Source organism: Coregonus lavaretus, assembly GCF_964263955.1.
Source record: "Coregonus lavaretus genome assembly, chromosome: 8".
Taxonomy (NCBI): domain Eukaryota; kingdom Metazoa; phylum Chordata; class Actinopteri; order Salmoniformes; family Salmonidae; genus Coregonus; species Coregonus lavaretus.
In genome coordinates this window covers 59,156,150-59,181,433 of record NC_139995.1, presented here as the reverse complement: position 1 = coordinate 59,181,433, position 25,284 = coordinate 59,156,150, and the positions used below count along the sequence as shown (strand labels likewise).

Here is a 25,284-nt window from a genome sequence, read left to right as displayed (position 1 = left end):
GACAGACTAGCTAACACAGACCCCAGCATGTTACAGTTCATGTTACTTGCCTTGTAAATTCATGAGAAGTGAACAAGTATCTGGACATCTGCTCTGCTAGCCTCTCCAGTTAAAACACTGGCAGTGTTCTGCTCGCCTCTCCAGTTAAAACACTGGCAGTGTTCTGCTAGCCTCTCCAGTTAAAACGCTGGCAGTGCTCTGCTAGCCTCTCCAGTTAAAACGCTGGCAGTGCTCTGCTAGCCTCTCCAGTTAAAACGCTGGCAGTGCTCTGCTAGCCTCTCCAGTTAAAACACTGGCAGTGTTCTGCTCGCCTCTCCAGTTAAAACACTGGCAGTGTTCTGCTAGCCTCTCCAGTTAAAACACTGGCAGTGTTCTGCTAGCCTCTCCAGTTAAAACACTGGCAGTGTTCTGCTAGTGCTGATGTCTTATTACAATCGTCATAGTGAATCACTGGAACCCTCTGTTACTGCAACTTCTCTGGAGTACTCCAGTCAATACCACACACACACCGCTGTGATCTCTGCTGAATAAAAGTCCAGGAACAAGGTGATTAGTCTCCTGGTGAGGAGAGGTGAGAGGTGAGGAAAATCCTCTTGGCAACCAGATGCTGAGATGACACTCTTTCTTTTATGCCCCCCCCCCTGTCCCTCCAGGCTCTACCTAATCAACTCCCCGGTAGTGAGAGCTGAGAACCTGCGTTTCAAAGAGGAAGGAGTCAGAGATGTTCTGAAGGACGTCTTCCTCCCCTGGTACAACGCCTACCGCTTCCTGGTCCAAAACGTCCAGAGACTCCACAAGGTAACCTTCTAACCCAGCATTAGGTCTCCTCCCCTGCTCTGGCCCAGCCTCAGCCTACAGCTTCCTGGTCCAAAACTTCTAGAGGCTGCTTAATGTCCCCTACCCCCGTCTCCCACACCACACCCCCGGTTTAACCCAAGCCTACCCCTATTACATGTACCTGTGCCCTGCCCACACCTCCCCAGCTTCCCTCTCCATGTCCCCAACTCTGCTGTTTCCAGCCTCCCCCCTACAGCCCCAGCCTCCCCCTTACAGCCCCAGCCTCCCCCCTGTTTAATGAGGGGGAACACCTCAACCAGAACATACGACACACAGGTTGGTGACAGGCCACATATTGAGTTGTGTCAACAGTTCTGGGCAATGCAACGAACCAGACCACACCTTATCAAAACTATAAAATGTTTATTACAATTGTAACATCTAAATGTCGGACAGGTTCTAGGCAACAGTAGAGGCAAATAGAAAGAACGAGCACAGTTTACTAAAGCTCAGGTGATTGGTTTGATGGTTTGCTTGTTTGACACAGATAAATAACAAACATTAACACGCATTCAAAATGACTGATCAGTTACTTCCACTAGATGGCTTTCTGAAATACAACAGTGCTTTCACAGAGATTCAGCTGACCAAGTTCACCAGATGACCAAAAACAGTGACAAACAATACACTGTACATCTGATGGTAGAAAAAATAAAGCACTGTATTTAACCACTGTAACAATAGATATTTTAGAAATATTAATGACTTTACTTAAAGACAGTCCCCTAATTGGAGTCCCTGGACCTCAAACCAGTAAAGCCACTCCACACAAACCAACTGAAACCAAAAGCACATTATTGCAGTGGCTTAACACAATGAACATATTGAATAGTGTCACATGAATAAACTCATTGATGGTCGAACTCGACACATACCATTCAGAACAATTGACCACACCCCAAACATTTCTTCAAGACAGCGTGGTCACAAAATGGTTGCTCACAGAAATACCACACAACAGCCCTCCCAGGTACAAAGCTCTCACCTGAACATGACCAAAGGGTGCTTTTATACTTTTCCTGCATGTCCTCCCCTAATAAGGGTGCCCAGGGAAACACTGACCAAAACTTTTGGCTCCTAGCCTGTCACAATATTCTTCTGTTACAAGATTGTAATTGATTAAGGTGAGGGTTACAGTGATTCCCATTTACATCATTTAGCAGACGCTCTTATCCAGAGCGACTTACACATTTGGGATTCCAGTTAAAGAGCAGGTGGAGTTCAGTTTAAGAGACTTTTCTAGATTCAGGTAATGGAGAATGATACATGTCAGGGAACGATTAACCGTTGCTGACAGGAGACTTGTCTGAGATTGAGACCTGGTTGACTTTTTAATGTACTATCTAAAAGTAAACGCTGAAAGGTGCAAATAACAACGGGGTTATAAAAAGCAATGAACAAACATAATCGGTAGTCAATGACAATATGCAAATGCGATAAGCATATAAATTGGTAAAGCTGTGCATAAATATAGCAGCAGTTAATGAATGGCCAGAAAGGGGTGCTATAGCATGCGGCGTGGTAAGCCGAAGCTATAGCAGGCTAATTTATCAACGGCTATGTAGCATAGCATAGCATAGCATAGCATAGCATGGCATAGCATAGCATAGCATGGCATAGCATAGCATAGCATGGCATAGCATAGCATGGCAAGCAAACAAACAATATAAAGCTAACAGTAGCAAGCATAGCCATAAAGCAGGCCTACTTAGCATAACAAAGGCAATGCACAGCAAGTGCAACAATTATTAACATGTCTATTAATACTACCAAGTACCAAAGTGAACAGATCAAAAGACTCGAAATGGCTGTTTTTGACTGAGCCGTTAGCATTTCACAGCCGTTAGCGTTTCACAGCCATTAGCGGGACAATATCAACTACACAAAACAAACAACGGTGAGGTAGTCCTCTTTCTTCTTATCCTCTTTTATAAGATAAATGACTTGTGCTCACATTTCAAGGACGCATACTGGTGTGAAGGACCCGGATTGAAAGGGGGCGCCCTTGAACCTGCCCGTATAAATACCTTGCCATAGAGTTATATACAGGGCACACCTGCCTCGAATGCCCTCCGTCCTCACGTGACCATAGAGATGGGTAAAGGGCACACCTGCCACAAATGCGGAGGAGGAGGAGCAGCCTCGGCTGAATCCGTGACAGTTTCTGAGGGTAACTGGAGAGATGATGATTAGTCCAGGGTTTCTGAGGGTAACTGGAGGGTTGATGATTAGTCCAGGGTTTCTGAGGGTAACTGGAGGGTTGATGATTAGTCCAGGGTTTCTGAGGGTAACTGGAGGATTGATGATTAGTCCAGGGTTTCTGAGGGTAACTGGAGGGTTGATGATTAGTCCAGGGTTTCTGAGGGTAACTGGAGGGTTGGTGATTAGTCCAGGGTTTCTGAGGGTAACTGGAGGGTTGATGATTAGTCCAGGGTTTCTGAGGGTTGATGATTAGACTTATTAGACCTTCAGACAATCATAAATATGGTATTTGAAATAGACCTCTTTTGATATGTGACTTGAAGTATTTATGATTGTCTGAGTAGAGCAAGTAGACCGAACAAAAATATAAACGCAACATGTAAAGTGTTGGTCCCATGTTTCATGTGCTGAAATAAAATATCCCAGAAATGTTCCATACACTCAAAAACCTTTATTTATCTCAATATGTACAGTTTTGTCACACAACACAATGCCACAATGTTTTGAAGGAGCGTGCAATTGGTATGCTGACAGCAAGAATGGCCACCAGAGCTCTAATGTTAATTTCTCTACCATAAGTCACCTCCGACGTCGTTTTAGAGAATTTGGCAGTACGTCCAACAGGCCTCACAACCGCAAACCACGTGTAACCAGCCCAGGACCTCTACATCCTGCTTCTTCACCTGCGGGATCGTCTGAGACCGTCTCAGGGAAGCTCGTCGTCCTCACCAGGGTCTTGACCTGACTTCAGTTCTGCGTCGTAACCGACTTCAGTGGGTTAAATGCTCAACTTCGATGGACACTGGCACGCTGGAGAAGTGTGCTCTTCACGGATGAATCACGGTTTCAACTGTACCGGGCAGATGGCAGACAAGCGTGTGTGGGCGAGTGGTTTGCTGATGTCAACGTTGTGAACAGAGTGTCCCATGGTGGCTATGGACAACAAAAACAATTGCATTTCATCAATGGCAATTTGAATGCACAGAGATACCGTGACTAGATCCTGAAGCCCATTGTCGTGCCATTCATCCGCCACCATCACCTCATGTTTCAGCATGATAATGCACAGCCTCATGACGCAAGGATCTGTACACAATTCCTGGAAGCTAAAAATGTCCCAGTTCTTCCATGGCCTGCATACTCACCAGACATGTCACCCATTGAGCATGTTTGGGGAAACTCCCTAATCCTTGCCGATGACAAGCATAACCATAACATGATGCAGCCACCACCATGCTTGAAAATATGAAGTGGATTACCGCAAACATAACACTTTGTATTCAGGACATAAAGTTAATTTCTTTGCCACATTTTTTGCAGTTTTACTTTAGTGCCTTATTGCAAACAGGATGCATGTTTGCTGTAGAGTCTTCCTTCTTTTCACTCAGTCACTTACAGTGCATTCAGAAAGTATTCAGTCCTCTTGACTTTTTCCACATTTTGTTACGTTACAGCCTTATTGTAAAATTGATTAAATCAATCTACTCAACACCCCATAATGACAAAGCAAAAACAGGTTTTTAGAAATTGTGGCGAATTAATTAAAAATAAACAACTGAAATATCACATTTACATAAGTATTCAGACAATTTACTCAGTACTTTGTTGAAGCACCTTTTGGCAGTGATTACAGCCTCAAGTCTCCTTGGGTATGACGCTACAAGCTTGGCACACCTGTATTTGGGGAGTTTCTCCCATTCTTCCCTGCAGATCCTCTCAAGCTCTGTCAGGTTGGATGGGAAGCGTCACTGCACAGCTATTTTCAGGTCTCTCCAGAGATGTTCGATCGTGTTCAATTCCAGGCTCTGGCTGGGCCACTCAAGGACATTCAGAGACTTGTACCGTAGCCACTCCTGCGTTGTCTTGGCTGTGTGCTTAGGGTCGTTTGAAGATGAACCTTCGCCCCAGTCTGTGGTCCTGAGCGCTCTGGAGCAGGTTTTCATCAAGGATCTCTCTGTACTTTGCTCCGTTCATCTTTCCCTCGATCCTGACTAGTCTCCCAGTCCCTGCCGCTGAAAAACATCCCCACAGCATGATGCTGCCACCACCATGCTTCACCGTAGGGATGGTGCCAGGCCAAAGGGTTCAATCTTTGTTTCATCAGACCAGAGAATCTTGTTTCTCATGGTCTGAGAGTCCTTAGGTGACTTTTGGCAAACTCCAAGCGGGCTGTCATGTGCCTTTTACTGAGGAGTGGCTTCCGTCTGGCCACTCTACCATAAAGGCCTGAATGTGGTGTGCTGCAGAGATGGTTGTCCTTCTGGAAGGTTCTCCCATCTCCACAGGAACTCTGGTGCTCTGTCAGAGTGACCATTGGGTTCTTGGTCACCTCCCTGACCAAGGCCCTTCTCCCCCGATTGCTCAGTTTGCTCTAGGAAGAGTCTTGGTGGTTCCAAACTTCCATTTAAGAATGACAGAGGCCATTGTGTTCTTGGGGACCTTCAATGCTGCAGAAATGTTTTTTTTACCCTTCCCCAGATCTGTGCCTCGACACAGTCCTGTCTCGGAGCTCTACGTACAATTCCTTTGACCTCATGTCTTCGTTTTTGCTCTGACATGCACTGTCAACTGTGCGACCTTATATAGACAGGTGTGTGCCTTTCCAAATCATGTCCAATCAATTGAATTTACCACAGGTGGACTCCAATCAAGTTGTAGAAACATCTCAAGGATGATCAATGGAAACAGGATGCACCTGAGCTCAATTTCGAGTCTCATAGCAAAGGGTCTGAATACTTAGGTAAATAAGGTATTTCAGTTTTTTATTTTTAATACATTTGCAAACATTTCTAAAAACCTGTTTTCGCTTTGTCATTATGGAGTATTGTGTGTAGATTGATGAGTTTTTTTTATTTTTCATTTAATCCATTTTAGAATAAGGCTGTAACGTAACAAAATGTGGAAAAAGTCAAGGGGTCTGAATACTTTCCGAATGCACTGTAGGTTTGTATTGTGGAGTAACTACAATGTTGATCCATCCTCAGTTTTCTCCTATCACAGCCATTAAACTCTAACTTTCTCTTTCGCTTGCGCTCTCTTTCTCTCTCTTTCTCTGTGTCCGGTTCTCTGTCTGACCTTTTTGCCCTGTGACCTTTGCCCTTCAGGAGGACGGCATCACCTTCCTATACAACGAGGGCACAGCCAAGTGCAGTGACAACATCATGGACAAGTGGATCCAGTCCTTCACCCAGTCTCTCATCCAGTTCTTCAAGGCTGAGATGGATGGTGAGCTTCACAAAGCCACACACACACACACACACACGTACTACTACACACAGTGGATCCTAGGGGTGTAACTGTACACATTCATACGGGGACATCGGTTCGGTCCGCACTGTGAACCCGAATGAATACCTACACAAACAAATGCAATCCTATAGGCTAGGCTAGGCTAGGCTGTATGCCTCTTGAGGAAATCTGAGCTGAGAAAATGTTTCAGGCTATTAGAGCCTAATGCACATGTTGTAATAAAAATTATACTCTTAATTGGAGGATTCCTCCATCATCGTGCTCCCGTGAAGAGGCAATGGCACGGGAATGCCCCCCCGTGAAGAGGCAATGGCGCGGGAATGCCCCCCCGTGAAGAGGCAATGGCGCGGGAATGCTCCCCCGTGAAGAGGCAATGGCGCGGGAATGCCCCCCCCGTGAAGAGGCAATGGCGCGGGAATGCCCCCCCGTGAAGAGGCAATGGCACGGGAATGCCCCCCCGTGAAGAGGCAATGGCGCGGGAATGCCCCCCGTGAAGAGGCAATGGCACGGGAATGCCCCCCGTGAAGAGGCAATGGCACGGGAATGCCCCCCGTGAAGAGGCATTGGCGCGGGAATGCTCCGGTTTGTGTGCGCCTACCACTTTGTGTAGCCGTTAGCGATGATGCTAATGATAACCTTCTTCTGGTAGATGGAAAGGCTTTCCCAAAAACCTTGATTTTAAGGTTAACTGGGAAATTGACGCGATGTGTTATTTTTTTGTGTCCAAGGATAATATTTTATTTTAAAATACAATTAATACAAAAAAATCTTCTTACAGCGCATTTCTACATGGTCTCTTCCATTTTACAAATATCTATCGTCTGTCATGTGTATATAAAAAATATATTTTATGTTATTAAAGATTTAAGGTGCATATGCAATTTTTTTCTAAAAACATTACCTCATGACAGCCTTTGTTGTCTGTTTTCAGTCCCTAGACTGATGATGTGAGCAGAAGAGAGGACTAGAACTTGCTGTGACAGATTTACTGAGAGGCAGTTTAGGAGAATTTAGAAACACATTATCCATTTCGATAGCTGGGTGCTTATTAGCTATACCATTTTACAGGTTACTGTGGATAAAATGACTCTTGAAAATATTATTTGTCAATTGCCTAACTACAAAGTAGTCAGTGCATACCTGCCAGAATTATTTGATTTTGCATGTGTGTGATTTTCAGAGCAAAAAATTATGAAAAACTGGGAATAATCTGAAACCTGGAAAAACTAAACGGAGAAACGAAATTTGGGGAAAAAACTGAATTATTAACTAATGTTGTAAAGCCCTACATTATATGGCTCATGATCTATTCCTGGGTTGGTTTAATATATTTTGCCAAAACAGAAATGAACTACAGTAAGTATCGGCATTTCATTTTCCAGCTGTACCGAGGTCAAACAGAACCGTGACCCCAAAACCGCAATACGTACCGAACCGTGGATTTGGTAAAATGTTTCACCCCTGGTGGATCCAGTCATTCACCAAGTCTCACATCCAGTTCTTCAAGGCTGAGCTGGATGGTGGGTACAATAACAACACACTCACACTAATCTACAGGACTGTACTCACGCTAATCTACAGGACTGTACTCGCGCTAATCTACAGGACTGTACTCGCGCTAATCTACAGGACTGTACTCACGCTAATCTACAGGACTGTACTCGCGCTAATCTACAGGACTGTACTCGCGCTAATCTACAGGACTGTACTCGCGCTAATCTACAGGACTGTACTCGCGCTAATCTACAGGACTGTACTCGCGCTAATCTACAGGACTGTACTCGCGCTAATCTACAGGACTGTACTCGCGCTAATCTACAGGACTGTACTCGCGCTAATCTACAGGACTGTACTCGCGCTAATCTACAGGACTGTACTCGCACTAATCTACAGGACTGTACTCGCGCTAATCTACAGGACTGTACTCGCGCTAATCTACAGGACTGTACTCGCACTAATCTACAGGACTGTACTCGCGCTAATCTACAGGACTGTACTCGCGCTAATCTACAGGACTGTACTCGCGCTAATCTACAGGACTGTACTCGCGCTAATCTACAGGACTGTACTCGCGCTAATCTACAGGACTGTACTCGCGCTAATCTACAGGACTGTACTCGCGCTAATCTACAGGACTGTACTCGCGCTGATCTACAGGACTGTACTCACGCTAATCTACAGGACTGTACTCACGCTAATCTACAGGACTGTACCCGCGCTAATCTACAGGACTGTACTCACGCTAATCTACAGGACTGTACTCACGCTAATCTACAGGACTGTACTCACGCTAATCTACAGGACTGTACTCGCGCTAATCTACAGGACTGTACTCGCACTAATCTACAGGACTGTACTCACGCTAATCTACAGGACTGTACTCGCGCTAATCTACAGGACTGTACTCGCGCTAATCTACAGGACTGTACTCACGCTAATCTACAGGACTGTACTCACGCTAATCTACAGGACTGTACTCACGCTAATCTACAGGACTGTACTCACGCTAATCTACAGGACTGTACTCACGCTAATCTACAGGACTGTACTCGCGCTAATCTACAGGACTGTACTCGCGCTAATCTACAGGACTGTACTCACGCTAATCTACAGGACTGTACTCACGCTAATCTACAGGACTGTTAGCTAGCACGGACTGGAATATGTTCCGGGGTTCATCTGATTACATTGAGGAGTTTTACCACATCAAGTCACCGGATTATTAATAAGTGCATCGACGATGTCATCCCCACAGTGACCGTGCGTACATATCCCAACCAGAAGCCATGGATTACAGGCAACATCCGCACTGAGCTAAAGGCTAGAGCTGCCGCTTTCAAGGAGCGGGACACTAATCCGTACGCTTATAAGAAATCCCGCTACGACCTCTGGCGAGACATTAAACAGGCAAAGCGTCAATACAAGACTAAGATCTAATTTTCTCTCTGCATTGTTGGGAAGGGCCCGTCAGTCAGCATTTCACTGTTAGTTTTCACCTGTTGTTTACGAAGCATGTGACAAATGCAATTTTATTTTATTTGACACACACACACACACGTGTACACACACACACACACACACACACACGTGTAAACACACACACACACACACACACACACACACACACACAGTCTCTCATCCAGTTCTTCAAGGCTGAGATGTACGATGAGTAACCACTGCCCCTCTTCAGATATCCACCGAAAGGCTTTTTAAAATGAGATACTTACTGTTACCTTCAGTTTTAATGAAACCAATTAAATAAAATTCAATTCAGTCAATATTTATATCCAAGGGGCAATTATTACTGGGCAGACAAACACACCAACGTGATGGGTACACAACAACAACATAGGTCTTTGATATAACAGGAGGATAAAACACAATAATAATAATAATAATAATAATAATAATAATAATATGCCATTTAGCAGACGCTTTTATCCAAAGCGACTTACAGTCATGCGTGCATACATTATTACTTTTTTACGTATGGGTGGTCCCGGGGATCGAACCCACTACCCTGGCGTTACAAGCGCCGTGCTCTACCAGCTGAGCTACAGAGGACCACAAATAGACAACACTGCATGTTGAATACATCATTCTTTCAATGCGTCAATGCTGACCACATGACCCCCCTCCCAGTTCACTACACAAGTCTCTGGTACTGTTATGGGTCTGTCATTATAGAGACAACCTTTCCGGCCACTCCTTCTCCTCCAGACGTGAGTTGTAATCAGAGTGTCTCCTTGCAGCGTACAGGCTGTACACGGTGGTGCCAAAGCTTGTGAAGTTTGTGGACATGCTCACCAACTGGTACGTGAGGACGAACCGCAGACGTCTCAAGGTGAGTTCACCCTCAAACACTGATGCAGTCAAATGTGTTAAAGATACAGTAACCGCTATAACACTGTTTCTCTGTTGACTAATGCTATACTGAGTGAAGGAATGTGAATTGAAGTGAGATGGTCACCAGGGGACTGTCTGGGTAAAGATCTGTTGTGACATGGTGGCACAGAAAACATGTTTAGGGTGTGTAGTGAATGGATGGAGCATGTTAGGGTGTGTAGTGAATGGATGGAGCATGTTAGGGTGTGTAGTGAATGGATGGAGCATGTTAGGGTGTGTAGTGAATGGATGGAGCATGTTAGGGTGTGTAGTGAATGGATGGAACATGTTTAGGGTGTGTAGTGAATGGATGGAGCATGTTAGGGTGTGTAGTGAATGGATGGAGCATGTTAGGGTGTGTAGTGAATGGATGGAGCATGTTAGGGTGTGTAGTGAATGGATGGAGCATGTTAGGGTGTGTAGTGAATGGATGGAGCATGTTAGGGTGTGTAGTGAATGGATGGAGCATGTTAGGGTGTGTAGTGAATGGATGGAGCATGTTAGGGTGTGTAGTGAATGGATGGAGCATGTTAGGGTGTGTAGTGAATGGATGGAGCATGTTAGGGTGTGTAGTGAATGGATGGAGCATGTTAGGGTGTGTAGTGAATGGATGGAGCATGTTAGGGTGTGTAGTGAATGGATGGAGCATGTTAGGGTGTGTAGTGAATGGATGGAGCATGTTAGGGTGTGTAGTGAATGGATGGAGCATGTTAGGGTGTGTAGTGAATGGATGGAGCATGTTAGGGTGTGTTGAATGGTAGGTGCGTGTGGCCAGTTTGAATATGGCAGTAGTAGCTGCTGCCTGGAGGAGGAGGACGAGGAGGAGGAGGAGGAAGATGATGATTGTAACTGTGTATCGTAACCCTACAGGGAGAGAGTGGAACAGAGGACTGTCTGTGGGCTCTGGAGAATCTCTTCAGTGTTCTGTTCTCCATGTGCAGACTGATGGTGAGTGACACAGCACTGTTTGTGTGTGTGTATGTGTAAAGTGCATGATGTTTAACCTGGCTGAACTCTGTTCTGCTCAATGACATCTGCTTCCATTGAAAATAGTGTATTGAGGGCCACATTTTCTCTTCACCAAAACAGCTGCGCTTGGAAGGAATGCACCGGCGCATTCTTATTTATTTTTCTTCGTTTTTGTTGTAATCTTTCCCCACTTTTTCTCCCCAATTTCATGATTACGATCTTGTCTCATCGCTTCAACACCCCAACGGGCTCGGGAGAGTCCTCCGAAACATGACCCGCCAAACCTCGCTTCTTAACACCTGCTCACTTAACCCGGGAAGCCAGCTGCACCAATGTGTCAGCCTGCAGGCGCCCGGCCCGCCACAAGGAGTCGCTAGAGCGCGATGAGCCAAGTAAAGCCCCCCCGGCCAAACCCTCCCCTAACCCGGAAGACGCTGGGCCAATTGTGCGCCGCCCTATGTCACGGCCGGTATTGACACAGCCTGGGGTTCGTAGAAGAAGTAACAGCAGTAACAGCAGTAGTAGTAGTAGTAGTAGTAGTAGTAGTAGTAGTAGTAGTAGTAGTAGTGGTAGTAGTGGTAGTAGTAGTAATAATAATAATAATATGCCATTTAGCAGACGCTTTTATCCAAAGCGACTTACAGTCATGCATGCATAAATTTTTTTTTGTGTATGGGTGGTCCCGGGGATCGAACCCACTACCTTGGCGTTACAAGCGCCGTGCTCTACCAGCTGAGCTACAGAGGACCACAGTAGTAGCAGCAGTAGTAGTAGTAGTAGCAGCAGCCGCTGCGATGCTGTTCCTTAGACCGCCGCGATGCTGTTCCTTAGACCGCCGCGATGCTGTTCCTTAGACCGCCGCGATGCTGTTCCTTAGACCGCCGCGATGCTGTTCCTTAGACCGCCGCGATGCTGTTCCTTAGACCGCCGCGATGCTGTTCCTTAGACCGCTGCGATGCTGTTCCTTAGACCGCTGCGATGCTGTTCCTTAGACCGCTGCGATGCTGTTCCTTAGACCGCTGCGATGCTGTTCCTTAGACCGCTGCGATGCTGTTCCTTAGACCGCTGCGATGCTGTTCCTTAGACCGCTGCGATGCTGTTCCTTAGACCGCTGCGATGCTGTTCCTTAGACCGCTGCGATGCTGTTCCTTAGACCGCTGCGATGCTGTTCCTTAGACCGCCGCGATGCTGTTCCTTAGACCGCCGCGATGCTGTTCCTTAGACCGCCGCGATGCTGTTCCTTAGACCGCCGCGATGCTGTTCCTTAGACCGCCGCGATGCTGTTCCTTAGACCGCCGCGATGCTGTTCCTTAGACCGCCGCGATGCTGTGCGGTACCTCTTATCACGCAAGGTAACTCAATCTCTGGTTAAACTAAAGTTCCTCCTCGCAGAAATTGTTAAAGAAAAGTTAGAACAGATCTGCGCTGCAGATGATCATTTTTACTTAAACTGCATTAGTTCACAACGCAGGTGTCTTTGCATGAGGACAATGTCTCCCTGAGTTGGAATGGTAAGATAGTTGTAGTCTACTTTTCTGTCCTCCTCCCCACTAGTAAAGCATTATAGTATCATTGTCTTTCTCTAACTGCTCTCTCTCCTTCCTTCTAGGCTCCCTTCACCCCCTTTATTACGGAGATGATGTACCAGAACCTGCGTCACCTGATTGACCCTGCCTCTGTTGAGGAGAAGGACTCCAGCAGCATACACTACCTCATGCTGCCACTAGTCAGGTAATCAATCATACACTACCTCATGCTGCCACTAGTCAGGTAATCAATCAGTCTATCAATCATACACTACCTCATGCTGCCACTAGTCAGGTAATCAATCAATCAGTCGATCAATCATACACTACCTCATGCTGCCACTAGTCAGGTAATCAGTCAATCAGTCGATCAATCATACACTACCTCATGCTGCCACTAGTCAGGTAATCAATCAATCAGTTAATCAATCATACACTACCTCATGCTGCCACTAGTCAGGTAATCAATCAATCTGTCGATCAATCATACACTACCTCATGCTGCCACTAGTCAGGTAATCAATCAATCAGTCTATCAATCGTACGCTACCTCATGCTGCCACTAGTCAGGTAATCAATCAATCAGTCGATCAATCATACACTACCTCATGCTGCCACTAGTCAGGTAATCAATCAATCTGTCGATCAATCGTACGCTACCTCATGCTGCCACTAATCAGGTAATCAACAATCAGTCTATCAATCGTACGCTACCTCATGCTGCCACTAGTCAGGTAATCAATCAATCAGTCTATCAATCGTACGCTACCTCATGCTGCCACTAGTCAGGTAATCAATCAATCTGTCGATCAATCGTACGCTACCTCATGCTGCCACTAATCAGGTAATCAATCAGTCTATCAATCATACACTACCTCATGCTGCCTCTAGTCAGGTATTCAATCAATCAGTCAATCAATCATACACTACCTCATGCTGCCACTAGTCAGGTAATCAATCAGTCAATCAATCATACGCTACCTCATCCTGCCTCTAGTCAGGTAATCAATCAGTCAATCAATCATACGCTACCTCATCCTGCCTCTAGTCAGGTAATCAATCAATCAGTCTATAAATCATACACTACCTCATGCTGCCACTAGTCAGGTAATCAATCAGTCTATCAATCATACACTACCTCATGCTGCCTCTAGTCAGGTAATCAATCAATCAGTCAATCAATCATACACTACCTCATGCTGCCACTAGTCAGGTAATCAATCAGTCGATCAATCATACACTACCTCATGCTGCCTCTAGCCAGGTAATTAATCAGTCGATCAATCATACACTACCTCATCCTGCCTCTAGTCAGGTAGGGGTTAATCAATTAATTAATCATCCACTGCTGCTACTGCTGCCTCTAGTCGGGTAATCAATCAGTCAGTCAATCAATCATTGAATTTGTCTTGAAGGACCATGAACTACATCATTCACTAGCTCAAGTAGCCAACCCCCTCTCTTCTCATCATTCACTTAGCTCAAGTAGCCAACCCCCTCTCTTCTCATCATTCACTAGCTCAAGTAGCCACCCCCTCTCTTATCATCATTCACTAGCTCAAGTAGCCAACCCCCTCTCTTCTCATCATTCACTAGCTCAAGTAGCCAACCCCCTCTCTTCTCATCATTCACTAGCTCAAGTAGCCAACCCCCTCTCTTTTCATCATTCACTAGCTCAAGTAGCCAACCCCCTCTCTTCTCATCATTCACTAGCTCAAGTAGCCAACCCCCTCTCTTCTCATCATTCACTAGCTCAAGTAGCCAACCCCCTCTCCTTCTCATCATTCACTAGCTCAAGTAGCCAACCCCCTCTCTTCTCATCATTCACGAGCTCAAGTAGCCAACCCCCTCTCTTCTCATCATTCACTAGCTCAAGTAGCCAACCCCCTCTCTTCTCATCATTCACTTAGCTCAAGTAGCCAACCCCCTCTCTTCTCATCATTCACTAGCTCAAGTAGCCAACCCCCTCTCTTCTCATCATTCACTAGCTCAAGTAGCCAACCCCCTCTCTTCTCATCATTCACTTAGCTCAAGTAGCCAACCCCCTCTCTTCTCATCATTCACTAGCTCAAGTAGCCAACCCCCTCTCTTCTCATCATTCACGAGCTCAAGTAGACAACCCCCTCTCTTCTCATCATTCACGAGCTCAAGTAGCCAACCCCCTCTCTTCTCATCATTCACTAGCTCAAGTAGCCAACCCCCTCTCTTCTCTTCATTCCCTAGCTCAAGTAGCCAACCCCCTCTCTTCTCATCATTCACTAGCTCAAGTAGCCAACCCCCTCTCTTCTCATCATTCACTAGCTCAAGTAGCCAACCCCCTCTCTTCTCATCATTCACTAGCTCAAGTAGCCAACCCCCTCTCTTCTCATCATTCACTAGCTCAAGTAGCCAACCCCCTCTCCTTCTCATCATTCACTAGCTCAAGTAGCCAACCCCCTCTCTTCTCATCATTCACGAGCTCAAGTAGCCAACCCCCTCTCTTCTCATCATTCACTAGCTCAAGTAGCCAACCCCCTCTCTTCTCATCATTCACTTAGCTCAAGTAGCCAACCCCCTCTCTTCTCATCATTCACTAGCTCAAGTAGCCAACCCCCTCTCTTCTCATCATTCACTAGCTCAAGTAGCCAACCCCCTCTCTTCTCATCATTCACTTAGCTCAAGTAGCCAACCCCCTCTCTTCTCATCATTCACTAGCTCAAGTAGCCAACCCCCTCTCTTCTCATCATTCACGAGCTCAAGTAGCCAACCCCCTCTCTTCTCATCATTCACGAGCTCAAGTAGCCAACCCCCTCTCTTCTCATCATTCACTAGCTCAAGTAGCCAACCCCCTCTCTTCTCTTCATTCACTAGCTCAAGTAGCCAACCCCCTCTCTTCTCATCATTCACTAGCTCAAGTAGCCAACCCCCTCTCTTTTCATCATTCACTAGCTCAAGTAGCCAACCCCCTCTCTTCTCATCATTCACTAGCTCAAGTAGCCAACCCCCTCTCTTCTCATCATTCACTAGCTCAAGTAGCCAACCCCCTCTCTTCTCATCATTCACTAGCTCAAGTAGCCAACCCCCTCTCTTCTCAGAATTCACTAGCTCACGTAGCCAACCCCCTCTCTTCTCTTCATTCACTAGCTCAAGTAGCCAACCCCCTCTCTTCTCATCATTCACTAGCTCAAGTAGCCAACCCCCTCTCCTTCTCATCATTCACTTAGCTCAAGTAGCCAACCCCCTCTCTTCTCATCATTCACTCCACGGCAGAATCCAACTTACTTTACAGTTCCTGGAGAATAGTCTTAACGTTTCTTGGGGAAGTCTGGACTGTCTTCAATGTTTTCTCCCGTTCCTCTTGTCTGTCGACATGTTATTCCGTGTTGCCTAGCTACCTGTCATTCTTGTTCTAATTCTCCTTTCTAGTCTTCGTGTTTGTCCCAAATGGCACCCTATTCCCTATGTAGTGCACTGCTTTGAAAAGATGCCTGTGGGTAGTAGTGCGCTATATAGGGAAGAGGGGGCCATTTTGAAGACCGACTTGCTCCTCAATGAATCTGAAAGTGTCTCACGTCAAATTAGTAGCAGAGAATAAGGACAGCACAAAGTCTTTCAACTAAAAGGATTTCTTAATTAATACAAATGCTTTGTCCTTTTAAGAAAATGAAGTTGATGTATGGAAATATGTTTTTCCAATCTTCTCTCATCAAATATTTAAGAGAACGAATCCTCTTAAAATGATATTTATTTTGTATTTGAAATGTTTGGACCATTCTTAGAACCTCTTTGTCAGAAACAAGAGGTGATGTGTGTTTGTGTTATGATGAAAGTGAATCCCAAATAATATTCTCTACATATGCGCAATGATAGGAGTATTTGTTTTGAACCAACTTATCTATGTTGAAACACGTCAATTATACTATACTGTTTGTATCTGTGTATACAGTCGTGGTCAAAAGTTTTGAGAATGACACACATTAATTTTCACAAAGTCTGCTGCCTCAGTAAAAATTAACTGAATGCCCCAAAAACATTTCCACTGCACTTCAGCCCTGCCACAAAAGGACCAGCTGACATCATGTCAGTGATTCTCTCGTTAACACAGGTTGTTGACGAGGACAAGGCTGGAGACCACTCGGTCTTGCTGATTGAGTTAGAATAACAGACTGGAAGCTTTAAAAGGAGGGTGGTGCTTGAACTCATTGTTCTTCCACTGTTAACCATGGTTACCTGCAAGGAAACACGTGCCGTCCTCATTGCTTTGCACAAAAAGGGCTTCACAGGCAAGGATATTGCTGCTAGTAAGATTGCACCTAAATCAACCATTTATCGGATCATCAAGAACTTCAAAGAGAGAGGTTCAATTGTTGTGAAGAAGGCTTCAGGGTGCCCAAGAAAGTCCAGCAAGCGCCAGGACCGTCTCCTAAAGTTGATTCAGCTGCGTGATCGGGGCACCACCAGTGCAGAGCTTGCTCAGGAATGGCAGCAGGAAGGTGTGAGTGCATCTGCACGCACAGTGAGGCGAAGACTTTTGGAGGATGGCCTGATGTCAAGAAGGGCAGCGAGGAAACCACTTCTCTCCAGGAAAAACATCAGGGACAGACTGATATTCTGCAAAAGGTACAGGGATTGGACTGCTGAGGACTGGGGTAAAGTCATTTTCTCTGATGAATCCCCTTTCCGATTGTTTGCGACATCCGGAAAAAAGTTTGTCCGGAGAAGACGAGGTGAGCGCTACCATCAGTCCTGTGTCATGCCAACAGTAAAGCATCCTGAGACCATTCATGTGTGGGGTTGCTTCTCAGCCAAGGGAGTGGGCTCACTCACAATTTTCCTTAAGAACACAGCCATGAATAAAGAATGGTACCAACACATCCTCTGAGAGCAACTTCTCCCAACCATCCAAGAACAGTTTGGTGACGAACAATGCCTTTTCCAGCATGATGGAGCACCTTGCCATAAGGCAAAAGTGATAACTAAGTGGCTTCGGGGAACAAAACATCGACATTTTGGGTCCATGGCCAGGAAACTCCCCAGACCTTAATCCCATTGAGAATTTGTGGTCAATCCTCAAGAGGTGGGTGGACAAACAAAAACCCACAAATTCTGACAAACTCCAAGCATTGATTATGCAAGAATGGGCTGCCATCAGTCAGGATGTGGCCCAGAAGTTAATTGACAGCATGCCAGGGCGGATTGCAGAGGTCTTGAAAAAGAAGGGTCAACGCTGCAAATATTGACTCTATGCATAAACTTAATGTAATTGTCAATAAAAGACTTATGGAATGCTTGTAATTATACTTCAGTATACCATAGTAACATCTGACAAAAATATCTAAAAACACTGAAGCAGCAAACTTTGTGAAGACCAATACTTGTGTCATTCTCAAAACGTTTGACCACGACTGTACACCTTGAGCTGCATCCGTGTCTGTACAACTCAGCAGACATGATCAAACCCTGGACTTGATTTAGACATGCAGGCAGGTCACACACACACACACACACACACACACACACACACACACACACACACACACACACACACCGTTGTTGTTAGTGGTATGATTGAGTAGCTATACCCTTTAGTCTGTCTCTGAAACAGCAGACCATTGCTTTAATGCTGTTATGCTTTACAGCAACAACAACAACAACAAAAACTTTCCTGAACCAACACTTGTACTTGACTTTGCTGATAGCTACTTTATTGAGGAAGATGTCCAGTACTGTGCTGTAAATGGGTTAGTATTCTCCTCCACAGGGCCCTTCAAGCTGTGTGTTCTCCTCCTCTCTCTGAAGTACACACACACACCTCTCCCTCGCCGGTCTTCACTATTCATGTACTGTCCCAGCCCACATATTACTATCCAGGCTGCAGAGGGCAGCCTTGTTAAGTGCTCCTTCCTGTTCCTGTCCAAGACGAGAGACATCCTGTAGAGGTGATCTCCAGTCAGGAGGTCTGTCCGTCCGCTATAAACCCATTAAGTGATTGGATATCTGTCCCCTCCTCCTGCCTTGTTGCTCTCTCTCGCACTCTCGCGCTCTCTCTCTCTCGCTCGCTCTCGCTCGCTCTCGCTCTCGCTCTCTCTCGCTCTCTCTCTTTCTCTCTCTCTTTCTCTCTCTTTCTCTCTCTCTCTCTTGCGCTCTCGCTCTCTCGCTCTCTCTCTCTCTCTCTCAATTTAATTTCAATTCGAAGGGGCTTGATTGGCATGGGAAACATATTTACATTGCCAAAGCAAGTGAAATAAACAAAAGTTAAAGGTCAGAAAGGTTTCAAAATGATAGACGTTTCAAATGTTATAATATCAGCTATGTACTGTGTTTTAATAACTTGCAAATAGTAGGGGAAGATCAATAAACATAAATATAGGTGGTATTTACAATGTTTGTGCTCCACTGGTTGCCCTTTTCTCATGGCATCGGGCCACAAATCTTGCTGCTGTGATGGCACACTGTGGTATTTTGCCTTACAGATATGGGAGTTTATCAATGTTTGATTTGTTTTCAAATTCTTTGTGGGTCTGTGTGATCTGTGGGAAATGTGGCTCTACTTTGGTCATACATTTGGCAGGAGGTTAGGAAGTGCAGCTCAGTTTCCACCTCATTTTATGGGCAGTGGGTACATATGCTGTAGCAAGGTTATGCTCACGGAGTCTATATATAGTCAACATTTTCTTAATGTTGGGTCAGTCACAGTGGTCAGGTACTCTCTGTTTAAGGCCATTCCAATTTGCTCCGTTTTTTTGGTTGATTCTTTCCAGTGTGTCAAATTTGGTTTTTTGCTTTCTCATAATGTAGTTGGGTCTAATTGTGTTTCTGTCCTGGGGCTCTGTGGGGTCTGTTTGTGTTTGTGAACAGAGCCTCAGAACCAGCTGGCTGAGGGGACTCTTCTCTAGGTTAATCTCTCTGTAGGTGAGGGCTTTGTGATGTAATGTGTGGGCATCGCTTCCTTTTAGGTGGTTTTAGAATTTAACAGCTCTTTTCTGGATTTTGATAACTGGTGGGTATAGTCCTAAATCTTCTCGGCATGCGTTGTTTTGTGGTTTTGCGTTGTACACAAAATATATTTTTGCAGAATTCTGCATGTGGTCTCAATTGGTGTTTGTCCCATTTAGTGAATTATTGGTTGGTGAGCGGACCCCAGACCTCACAACCATAAAGGGCAATGGGTTCTATAACTGAAGTATTTTTAGCTAAATCCTAATTGGGATGTCGAGTTTTATGTTCCTTTTGATGGCGTAGAAGGCCCTTCTTGCCTTGTTTCTTAGATCGTTCACGTTACCTGTGGTGTTGATGTTTCGGCCAAGGTATGTATCGTTTTTTGTGTGCTCTAGGGCAACAGTGTCTAGATAAAATTTGTATTTGTTGTCCTGGAAACTGGACCTTTTTTTAGAACACCATTATTTTTCTCTTATTGAGATTCACTGTCAGGGCCCAAGTCGGACAGAATCTGTGCTGCTGTAGGCCCTCCTTGGTTGGTGACAACTGTAAGTCGCTCTGGATAAGAGCGTCTGCTAAATGACTAAAATGTAAAATGTAAATGTAATGTGACAGAAGCACCAGATCATCAGCAAACAGTAGACATTTGACTTCTGAGTCTAGTAGGTTGAGGCCGGGTGCTGCAGACTGTTCTAGTGCCCTCGCCAATTCATTTATATAAACGTTGAAGAGGGTGGGGCTCAAGCTGCTTCCCTGTCTCACCCCACGGCCCTGAGGAAAGTAATCAGTGTGTTTATTGCCAGTTTTAACCGCACATTTGTAGTTTGTGAACATTGATTTTATAATGTCGTATAGTTTTCCTCAAACACTTAGTTCCATCAATTTGTATAGCAGACCCTCATGCCTAATTGAGTCAAGCTTTTTTTTTTATCAACAAAGCATGAGAAGACTATGCTTTTGTTTTGTTTATTTGTTTGTCAATAAGGGTGTGCATGAGTATTTCTGTAATAAAGCCCTTTTGTGGGGGAAAAACTCATTCTGAGTGGCTGGGCCTGGCTCCCCAGTGGGTGGGCCTATGACCTCCCAGGCCCACCCATGGCTGCACCCCTGCCCAGTCATGTGAAATCCATAGATTAGGGCCTAGTTCATTTTTTTAATTGATAGATTTCCTTATATGAACTGTAACTCAGTAAAATCGTTGAAATGTGCTTTTGTCCAGGAAGTTGACTTGGATTTGTTGGCCAATTGTTTTTTGGTAGGTTTCTACACTTACCTCCTTCCATTTATAGCATTTCTTAACAGCATGCAGTTTGTTCGGCTTCGATGCTTCATGGTTGGGTATTGCTCTGTTCAAGTAGATTGTGATTTTGCTGTGGTCTGATAGGGGTGTCAGTGGGCTGACTGTGAACACTCTGAGAGACTCTGGGTTGAGGTTGGTGATAAAGTAGTCTACAGTACTACTGCCAAGAGATGAGCTATAGGTGTACCTACCATAGGAGTCCCCTCGAAGCCTACCATTGACTATGTACAGACCCAGCGTGCGACAGAGCTGCAGGAGTTGTGACCCGTTTTTGTTGGTTGTTTTGTCGTAGTTGTGTCTAGGGGGGCATATTGGGGAGGGAATGCTGTCACCTCCAGGTAGGTGTTTGTCCCCCTTTGTGTGCTGAGGGTGTCAGGTTCTTGTCCAGTTCTGGCAGGAGAGGCATAGGCCTGATCTGGTGTGGCCAGGGTGTGGTGTTTGAGGGGTGTCGACTGGTTGGGTGTGGCCAGGGTTGGTTAGAGGGGTGTCGACTGGTTGGGTGGGGTTGGTTGGGTGTGGCTGGAGATGCTGTAGTCTGGATCAATGTTCCCTCTAATACTTTTTGGCACTGAGCAAAATTTCAGGTCTGCTGAGCGCAAACTTTAACATTGTGAAAATTCTGTGCAACTTCCGGCGTGCGTTTACTGTGAACACTGAGGCTGTACCCGCTTTAAGTTACAGTTTTAACAGTGGCCAAGTAGGCTACTTTGGCTATTTGATCATAATGTTTGTTTTTTTTTACTATGGAGAAAAATGCATCCCATAACATTTTAACAGCTGTTCTATCATTCAGCCTACAGTAGCAGCCAATGTGTGGTGTCCATGAGACTTTTGGAGAAAAAAACATGCAGGGCTTGACATTAACCTGTTTATCCACTTGTCCTTCAGACAAGGAGGGGACTGAAAATGTTGTTGTGTTGTTTGATGCAAGAAACCACTTTACAAAATAAACTGCATTATTATTCCCATACCATTATTACAGCGAATCAGACAATTTATGCTACCCTCTGCCTATTGGCTACTTAGCTTATTCAAGACCGTCTCAAAATGCTGCCCCTTTAAGACATAAAAAAAGCTCTTTACCTGACTCGCTTTTCAAAGATGGCTAGAAATGCAAAAATGTTGTGCTCTTGTAGGAAACAGCCACTCCCCCATTGTTGACTAGAAATTAGCTATAACGGGGCTAATAACTCACTAACTAGCAAAAAATATGAACAAAAGTGAACAGATGTGTACAATTGGCTACATGCAGCTCTCGCTTTGATCTCAAAACAAGTGCATCTACTCGTGACAGCTCATGCTATAAACCAGGGGTGTCAAACTCATTTTAGCTCAGGGGCCACATGGAGGAAAATCTATTCCCAAGTGGGCCGGACCGGAAAAATCATGGTGTATATATAACTTAAAAACAACAACTTCAGATTGTTTTCTTTGTTTTAATACGATCAACATAAAACATAAAGCTGGAGCCTGAGGACAGTGTGTCCAAAATAGTACAAGCACAACATCACTATTAATCATAAAACACGTCAAGTTTATTTGAAAATTCTAAAGAAAAAGAACACACAAACACACAATGCCTCAGTGATTAACAGAACTGTTTCACAGATCACAGAACTATATCAGGGTGTCATTTCTCAGGCAGAAATGTAGATAAAAATAATGAAATCCTGTTCCCCAAACAAGTGCAAGAACCACAGAGTCAAGAGTAGGTTAAATATACAAATAAAATCAATTAAAAACAATAGCACATCAACATAAAAACATATAAACATAAAGCTGGAGCCTGAGGACAGTGTGTCCAAAAGCACAACATCACTATTAATAATAAAACACCTCAAGTTAGAACACACAAACACACAATGCCTCAGTGATTCACAGAAGTATATCACAGATCACAGAACTATATCAGGGTGTCTCATGCAGCACTTTAAGTGGGGTTGCATAGTTTATTTGACTCCTGATACCTGGCATCTTTTAGCTTTCACCAGCGCATCAATATCAGGTGTCACATCCTGAGTGGCAGCCAACTTCAGGATGTGATTCAAGTGCTTGTGCGTGAGCCTTGAGCGCAGTTTTGTTTTATTTATGCTCATTACAGAGAAAACTTACTCACAAAGATATGTGGTTCCAAACATGCACAACAGTTTTGCAGCGAGGGCTGTCAAGTTGGGGTAACCTGGCAAGAGATTCTGATAAAATGTGTCCAAGCCAGCTGCGGCAAATTTGCCCTTCAAATCCGAGTCACACTGCAAGTCTTATTTCAAGTTGGATGCTGACGGGCAGATCAGAGGGATTCACGGTGAATGGCGAGCAAAAAACGTTGAAGTCTTTCTCCAGTTCACCAAAAATCTGAAAGCGTTGCTCAAACTCCCGTAACAGTCCTGTTATTTTATCTTTGAACCGCTTCATGTCTGCCACATGTTGGGTCGCGCACACATTTTTCAGACAGGGGAAGTGAGCTGCATCATCACCGGCGAGTTGCGTCTCCCACAATGACAGCTTCAACTTGAAAGAACGTATGCTGTCATAATACTGCGTGACAACTTTGTTGCGCCCTTGCAGCTGTTTGTTCAAGTTATTAAGGTGCTCTGTAACATCCACCATAAATGCAAGGTCCTGCATCCATTCTGCGGAATGAAATTCTAACACTGGTTTGCCCTTTTCTTCCATGAACTGTTCAATTTCTTCTCGTAAATCTCAATTAATGTCCGTGCTTTCATCAATTGCAACCGAAAACGCAATAAATGACTTTACTTTTTGCTTCAACTGGCTGTCCAAATCCACTGAAAGATCGGAAATCCTGTCTGCAACTGTGTTTCTTGTCAGGCTGATATTTACAAAAGCCTGACGCTTTTCAGGGCACACAATCTCCGCTGCCTTCATCATGCATGTTTTTACAAATTCACCCTCACTAAATGGTTTTGAAGCCACTGCGATTTCATTAGCAATGAGGTAGCTAGCTTTCACTGCAGCGTCACTGATGTCTCGGCTGTGAGTAAACACAGACTGCTGTTTCTTCAGACCCGCCAACAGTTCATGCACCTTCTCTCTTCTCCGCTGTCCTTGAAAGTTGTCATATTTGTCGGCATGAAGACTCACATAGTGGCGACGAAGGTTATATTCTTTCAGCACTGCAACATGCTGTGAACACACCAAACATACAGCTTTCCCATTCAATTCCGTGAATAAATAGGAGGATGACCATTTTTCTTGGAACACTCTGCACTCTGCGTCCACTTTTCTCTTTTTTGACAGAGACATATTGGGGCAATGAGGGTGCCAAAGCACATAATGTTAAAAGTAGAAGCCGTAATAAATATCGCGGGCAAAACAAAGTAGCTCATCCGGACTGGCTGCACGTGCTTGACCTACTTGCTCTGCCCCGGTATAAACAGTTTGCTTGCTTAACACAATTGCTATTGCGCCATCCAGTGGACGCAATTGGAACAGCAGTTTATTTTATTGAAATATTGCAGCGCATTTTTATACTTTACAAAATCATCTCGCGGGCCGGTTTAAAACCCGTTTGCGGGCCTGATCCGGCCCGCGGGCCGGACGTTTGACACCCCTGCTGTAAACAGTTCAGTTCAAAGTGAATGGCACAGATCCATAAATGGCAATGGCAATGCAGCTCTGATTTGGTTATGGTGCACCGGGCTGTGTAGAGTACTATTTTACATTTAGAGTACGGGTCTGAGTCGTGCATGTCAATGCAATAGAATCCTTCTCCAATGCGCTCTGCCTACAAGAGAATCTCTTGCATAGTTTGTTTTGTTTCGGTTATATATAAAATCCTCTGGTGACACAAATGTATCGTCTGCGTAGCAGTGAAAATCAATGGTGTGCTTTCTGATAACGCTGCCAAGGGGTAACTTATATAAACTGAACAGTACCAGACCCAAAATCTAACCTTGTGGAATGCCACGTGATATGTATTTTCTCTGAGTAATGTTTCACCAAGGGTGATAAACTCTCGACCGGTCAAATAGGTCCTAAACCAATTTAGAACTGGTCCGGAGAGGTCAACCCACTTCTCCAGTCTGTCCAGAAGGACATCATGGTCAACAGAGGTCAACCCACTTCTCCAGTCTGTCCAGAAGGACATCATGGTCAACGGAGGCCAACCCACCTCTCCAGTCTGTCCAGAAGGACATCATGGTCAACGGAGGCCAACCACCTCTCCAGTCTGTCCAGAAGGACATCATGGTCAACAGAGGCCAACCACCTCTCCAGTCTGTCCAGAAGGACATCATGGTCAACAGAGGTCAACCCACCTCTCCAGTCTGTCCAGAAGGACATCATGGTCAACAGAGGTCAACCCACCTCTCCAGTCTGTCCAGAAGGACATCATGGTCAACAGAGGCCAACCCACCTCTCCAGTCTGTCCAGAAGGAC

At 45.0% G+C, this 25,284-nt stretch overlaps 1 protein-coding gene across 1 annotated transcript in view; it reads left to right on the top strand.

The window, feature by feature from the left end:
• Positions 1-25,284, top strand: part of iars1 (isoleucyl-tRNA synthetase 1) — a 128,127-nt gene that overhangs the window by 65,254 nt on the left and 37,589 nt on the right. The window contains exons 18-22 of the mRNA XM_084167701.1: positions 654-798; positions 6,144-6,264; positions 10,041-10,132; positions 11,044-11,121; positions 12,752-12,873. Coding sequence (XP_084023827.1) covers positions 654-798; positions 6,144-6,264; positions 10,041-10,132; positions 11,044-11,121; positions 12,752-12,873 — 558 coding nt within the window. The remainder of the gene's footprint in view (positions 1-653; positions 799-6,143; positions 6,265-10,040; positions 10,133-11,043; positions 11,122-12,751; positions 12,874-25,284) is intronic.